Raw genomic sequence first — 6,807 nt, forward strand, 5'->3', positions numbered from 1 at the left:
TCCAGAGCCAGCAGCAGGTCTCCATGGTCTGCCTGGAAAATGTAAACCAGCCAGAGGAGGGCCCTGTACATGTTCTAAGGCCTGGAGCACCTGAGAGATCTGGGCTGGTTCAGCCTGGAGAAGGCTCTGGGGAGACCTTTGAGGAACTCCAGTGCCTAAAGGGGCTCCAGGAAACCTGGAGAGGGGCTTTGGACAAGGGCTGTAGGGACAGGACAAGGGGAATGGCTTGAACCTGCCAGAGGGGAGATTGAGATGAGCTCTTGGGCAGAAGCTCTTCCCTGTGAGGGTGCTGAGGCACCAGTACAATAGGTGCGCTTAGTCTCTGCTTGACAATCTGCCTTCTGGAGTTGCATTTCTTTCTGTCCTTACATTACAGTAGCTGCTAGGGCAGCCTGCTGGAGGACAATCACGTTCAGAGGCTCCTCTGCCTGTTGGTTAGTGACTCACTGAAAGAGAACAGAGTCTTCTGACCCTCTGGGCATGGCCAAATAAGCTAACTGCTTCAAAAATGCAGGAGTGGCTCTGTCAATCCTCCAGTTATTTCCCCCTTATTTATTCTGTCAGAGAGCAAAGATATGAATTGTTTTAACAAGCTTTTCCCCCCAACACAAGGAGTGTTTTCTTTATTTTTCCCTTTTTTAAGTGCCATTTAGAAGCAGATGAGAGAGGATAAGTTGAGTTAATTGACAGACTTATTCCTATCCATCAGCAACCTGACTGTTGCCCAGCAGCACAGGCTGGGTTTGTCACTAGTTTAGAAGAAAGATGCCTGCCTTGGGGTATAAATTCCTTAACACTGACTAAATTGTCTTGGATGTACAAATCACTGTTTGGTTTCCTGGCTGAGGAGGTGGTTTAGCAGCAGGTATTTCTGCCCGAGTGATGCACAGTTGATGTTGCAGTTCTAAAAGCAAATGGAAGACGTATCTTGGGCTGCATTAAAAGCAGTGTGAGCAGCAGGATGAGGGAGGGGATCCTGCTTCTGCTCTGCTCTGGTGAGACCTCACTTGCAGCACTGGGTGCAGGGCTGGTGTCCTCAGCATAAGAATGACGTGGAGCTGCTGGAGCAAGTGCAGAGGAGGCCACGAGGATGCTCAGGAGCTGGAGCAGCTCCTGTATGGAGACAGGCTGAGAACATTGGGGTGTTCAGGCTGGAGAAGAGAAGGCTCCGGGAAGACCTCAGAGCAGCTTCCAGTGTCTGAAGGGGGCAACAAGGGTGCTGGGGAGGGACCTTCATCAAGGACTGGAGCAATAGGACAAGGAGTGATGGGTTCAAACTGAACCAGGGGAAGTTCAGGTTGGATCTAAGGCAGAAGCTGTTCCCTGTGAGGGTGCTGAGGTGCTGGCACAGGGTGCCCAGAGAAGCTGTGGCTGCCCCATCCCTGGCAGTGTTCAAGGCCAGGTTGGACACAGGGGCTTGGAGCAACCTGGTTGCCCTGCTTGTGGCAGGGGCTTGGAACTGGATGATCTTAAGGTCCTTTCCAACTCAAACCATTCTATGATTAATTAGAGCTAGAATATCATTGTGGCTGAGCTGATGATAGGAACTGAGAAATGCATGGAGAAAGCACACTGATGTACTGAGTACTGCAGAATCCTGGCTTCCCACTTTGCTCTTATGGAAATGGTTGGGATTTGGATGCTTAAATGTTTGTTGATGTGTTGGGAGGACAACTGAGGCTGTGTGAGGTCAGAGGAGCGCTGGCTGAAGGAAATGGAACTTCAGTCAGTTGCCAGCTGTGGGCTTCTTTTGTCTCAACTATCTGTTTGTTATTAATCCCATGTGGTTTGTGTTGCCCTGTTGGAACAGGATAAAACATAGAAGTATTATCCTGGAAGACTTTGGTGCCTCGGAGTGGTTTGCTCTGTGTCACTCCTTAATTTACATCAACAGGAGCTGCTTTGTAGAGAAGAGAGCACCTCATCATTTTGAATTGTTTTAGTGCAATGATAAGTTATACAGCACAGTTCTTAACACATGTTGATCTTAATGATCCAGTATGGGGTAATGTAGAAACAACTGGAAAGCTCAAACCCAGATGGGAACTTTCTGGAATGTCCTGTAGCTGTTGAAGTGGCTGCCATTTCATGGGTGTTAACCAAGAGCCAAAAAAGAGCTTCTTAGGGGGGGTTGTTCATATTTTCTTTTAACCAACTCCTATTGCCAGGAGCATCCAGTGAAATGTGTTGATGTTCTGTTTGTCAGAGCTGTGCCACAGGTGGGAAGTGGGGCTGCAAATGCTTTGGATGTGGAGAAGGGACTCATTAGCCTCTGAATGCAAGCACCAACCCAGGCTTTTAGCATCTTGGCATTGGAAAGTCAAATTGACTGAATCCAGTGTTGTTGTTTTTCTTCACATCCGTTTTCCTCACATCCACATCCATGTTGTTTTTCTTCACATTTCCCAGGCTCAAAAAACGAGGACAATGAAATTCTGGCATGGGAAGCTGTCATGAAGGAAAATTACCTTGTCAAAATCAATACCAAAGCAAATGATTCATCAGAAGAGTACGTCTGCCCTTCTTTTCACTCTCTTAACTTTCTGTTGAATATTTTTAGTGCAGGCAAGTTATCAGCAGCTCTAGATGTTTGCAAACTAATGAGTAGATAAATAAACTCAGAATAAATGTGCCTTTTGTTTTTTCAAGGAAGATGATGGCTTTTTTTGTCTGCTGCTGCAGCCTGTCTTCAGAAATGGTTGTGCTGGTAAAATGCTAATGGCAATCTTGCAATGTGCCATGCAACAATGGCATGTTATACACCCAGTAGCTGGGTACATGTATTAAATCCACGTGTTCCAGATGTCCATCATAGGATTTCTCTAATGATTTCACCTTTCTGTACTTGAATCTTCCTGGGTTTCCACCAAAAGAGAAACTGTTCCTATAGTGTTTTGAGGTCTCAGTGTGGAAAGCAGTGCTATTCACTGACTAGTTTTGTAACATTAGGGGTTTATATTGGATATTAGGAAAAATTCCTTCACCAAAAGGGTGCTCAGGCATTGGAACAGGCTGCCCAGGGCAGTGGCTGGGTCACCATCCCTGGAGCTATTTAAAAGACATGGACCTGTGGCACCTGGGGATGTGTATTAGCGGTGGCCTTGGCAGTGTTAGGTTTATGGTTCCATTCAATCTTAAAGGTATTTTCCAACCTAAGTGATTCTAGGATTATGTACTTAGAGGATATTTAGTGTTAGATGTATAATGTCAAGCGTTTTCACATCACCAATCTATGTATTAGTGGTCTGTACCTGATAGTATGAGTAGGAAGACCTCTGGGGAGGGGAGGATGCTATCTGGAATGGTGGTGACTTGGACTACTCTTTTTTGACTGCTAGCTCGTGACACTTCATCTTTGGGATGTGTCTTTTCAAAGTAATAGTATGAGGAAAAAGAAATCTAAAGGAAGCCAGGAAACAGAGCAGTCATGTGCTCTGTCTGATGGCTTAATTTAGCAGTTAGCTTATAGCAGCTTGACTGTTTCCCTAAATGAAATATAAGGGAAGAGCTAATAAGAATAGGCAGGGAAGACCAGACTCTTTCATGCTTCTCTGGCCTTGCTGTGGACATTGCTGTCCACAGGGAAGTGTTTAGGTTAAGACTACCCAGAGGCACTCAAGTCAAAGAAATACAAGAAAATAGCTTTGATTCTGGAAGCAGAAGTGTCTTGACAAGGAAAATGGAATAGCACAGCAGTAATGGTAATTCCTGTGTTAGTTCATGTACTTGTAATAAAACTGATGCCAAACCCCCTGCAGCCCTGCCTTCTTGGGGGGGTGAAGCACTGATGTTCCCAAGCAGTCTGGTTTGTGACTGACCTCTGACTACACTCAAAGAGGGCAGTCTCCTGACAACTGATTCCAGTCGCTTTGGCTCCACTCTTTGGCCAGAGATGAGGACTAGATCTCTTAGCTGCAGACAGGCTTGTGCACAGCTTTGCAAAGGGTGGAGGGGGGTTAGCCAAGGCATCAGCAATACCAGGACTCAGCCCTTTTTCTCTTTCCTCTTTTTCAGGATGCTGCATCGATTTAGACAACTGGATGCAAAGGTACTTGTGTTTCAGACTGTTCTGGGGGATGTACTTCTATCCAGTCAAGCAAGTCCATGAGGAAAATAAGCACTGAGAGTCACGTGCAGTCTTTTACTATTGCCAGGACCCCATTTGGGCTGGGCTTTTTTTAACATGCTCCTTTGCACTTTTGATCCCATGTGTGAAGAGAAGCTGTGTGGAGACCTCATAGCAGCCTTCCAATATCATCAGGGACTGTAGTGACAGGACAAGGGGTGATGGGTTCAAACTGAAACAGGGGAAGTTCAGGTTAGATCTTAGGCAGAAGCTCTTCCCTGTGAGGGTGCTGAGGCACTGGCACAGGGTGCCCAGAGAAGCTGTGGCTGCCCCATCCCTGGCAGTGTTCAAGGGCAGGTTGGACACAGGGGCTTGGAGCAACCTGCTCCAGTGGAAGGTGTCCCTGCCCGTGGCAGGGGTTGGAGCTGGAGGAGCTTTAAGCTCCCTTTCAACCCAAACTATTCTATGATTCTACGTAGCTTCATATTGTGCTGGAAAATGAAGTAGAAAGATAGTTGCTTAGCACTGAAGTGTTTCTCAGTATTCCTTATTGAATAGAATTAAAAATAACTTCTATCTGTTAAAACTTCAGTATTCTGCTGTGTAACAGGCCCATGAAACACTGATGGAAGAAGGGGCATTACACACTTAAGAGTATACCCTTCTCAAACACATGTTCTGTCAAGTTCAGCTTCTAGTGCTGGAAGCATGAGGTGATTAACCCAACTTTGTTGGTGATGTTTGACATCTTATAAAATGAAGTGGCAGTTCAGCTATATTGTGGCAAGTCTCCTGGTGCTTCAAATAGCACAGGCAACATCTAGGTAAACAAAGGATGCTCCATACATATTGCAGGGTAGGAAGACCTTTAATTACAATTAAAATGAACAGTTCTCATTTGATTCAGAGAATTATCCTGTGCTGAAGCAGCATAAAGCTACCAATCTACTAGAGAGCACATCGTTATCAGGATGGACATACAAGTATGCTTTTAATGACTGATGCTGAAAAGACCTTCACAATGGATATTCTTTGAGACTTGATTGAAAGATGTATTTCTTCTCTAAAGTGGAGAGTTGCTTTGGTGTGAAGAACAGACTTTTTAGCAGTCCAAGGGTGAAAAGGCCCCTGTAGACTTCAGAATACTGCTTTTGATTGCTGTCAAATCATTTAGATTGCAAAATAATAGCTTGCTTTCAAGACTGAAGTGGAAATGGTGAGTCACCAAGTATGTGTCTAGTGATGCTCCTCTTGAAAGTGAAAGGAAATACAGCAACCTTAATTCTCTACTGAAAAGTAACACCCAAATTGTGCCTTTTATTCTCGGAGGGAATACCTTGCAGCAAGTTGTTTTGTCTATCCATGCTTTCAGCTTTAGGGAGAGAATGGCACCGAGGCCAGTGCTTGGGAGCAAGTGCCCTTGAGAGCCAGGCACTCCAGGCATATCTCACTTGAGATGATGTCCTAAAAGCAACTCTGAGGATGCAGCTGAGTCCTGGCCATGAGCCTTGGTCGTGGGCTTTTCTTTAAACCTGATGACCCAAGGAATAACAGCCTTCATTTATGCCAGAGGGAAAGGGTTTGAGTCAACTCCATGGGAACAGTCCATGGAATTCCGCTGATCTGCAGTCTCTGCTTTAAGAAGGAGCCCAAGGAGTTGGAGTATAGTTGGGAGCCTGATGCCTGCTTGTTAACTAGGTGACACATGCAGTAATGCTCGCTGCATTAATTGCAGTGATGAAAGTGGCAACTGGGAGTGTTCTTTCAAGCACTGTTGCATTTGGTGTAATGCTTGGAGAGGAATTACTCATGGCACATGATTTATTAGCACTGCTTTACTGTGAGAACAATATTGACACTGCTTCGTTTGCCACCACACTGGGACTACTGAATACAAAAGGCAGGCAGTGGGTGCTCTCAAAGTAGTGGCTGGTGTCCACACAGGGTAGCCAAAGAGGCAGGAGGTCAGATAAGAGGTTTAATGCCTCTTCTTGCTGATGTTGTGAGGTATTTCTTAGGGTATTTCGAGGAACTCACTTGTTTTGTTCTTCTCCTGTCCCTTCATCCCAAGCTGCCATCACCTGTTGGAATGGGTATGATTAACTTTGCATAAACCCAGCTGCTTCTTTCTTTTTCCTTTTTAAGCTCTCTGATTTGAAAGGTCTTCTGAAAGAGATTGCCAGCAAAATCAAATGAAGGCAGCTGAAACCCAAGAGCAGCTACCTGAGCAGGGTAAGCCCTCTTTAAATCCATTCTCTGACTTGAATAAGTTATCAGCATCTGTGATGCTAAATCAGTATGTCTCTGGGAGAAGAGTTAGTATTAATTATTGATGCTTGTATTGATGTTGTCTAATATTGGAAAAGAAATAAGAGTGAAATTCTCTTCCCCATTTGTTTTTTCTGAAAACCATCATTTTCCATCTGGTGTTTCTAGCAGTTTTTGGCACAGTTTGAAATATCTTGTTTTGTTCCCTTGCCTTTGAATAATAAGTGTGAATAACCCAGGGTTATTTTAGTTGCCTTTGTGTTAGAGGCCCTCTAGAAAAGCAGGAGTTGCCGGGCTGAATCCTTTACAGTTGGTTCATTTTAACTCTGAAGAACATAAAAGCCAAATAGAGAAGAGAGAATTGTAGGAAGGAATAAGGTTTATTTCCCCACTGTCACACTGGGGCATTATGGTGGATGACTAGAGCCTGCCTGTGTCCTATACAATAAACTGCAGAGTGAAGAGTTGACCCA

The 6,807-nt window shown here is 44.9% G+C and overlaps 1 protein-coding gene across 1 annotated transcript in view; it reads left to right on the forward strand.

Moving 5' to 3' along the window:
• TRPM8 (transient receptor potential cation channel, subfamily M, member 8) overlaps positions 1-6,262 on the forward strand; it is a gene marked incomplete at its 5' end in the record, with an annotated part of 34,803 nt that extends 28,541 nt beyond the window's left edge. Inside the window, 3 exons of the mRNA XM_010020726.1 lie at positions 2,410-2,509; positions 4,015-4,048; positions 6,212-6,262. Coding sequence (XP_010019028.1) covers positions 2,410-2,509; positions 4,015-4,048; positions 6,212-6,262 — 185 coding nt within the window. The remainder of the gene's footprint in view (positions 1-2,409; positions 2,510-4,014; positions 4,049-6,211) is intronic.
• Positions 6,263-6,807: the final 545 nt, after the last annotated feature.

The sequence above is a fragment of the Nestor notabilis genome, unplaced genomic scaffold, assembly GCF_000696875.1.
Source record: "Nestor notabilis isolate BGI_N333 unplaced genomic scaffold, ASM69687v1 scaffold12538, whole genome shotgun sequence".
Lineage (NCBI taxonomy): Eukaryota > Metazoa > Chordata > Aves > Psittaciformes > Psittacidae > Nestor > Nestor notabilis.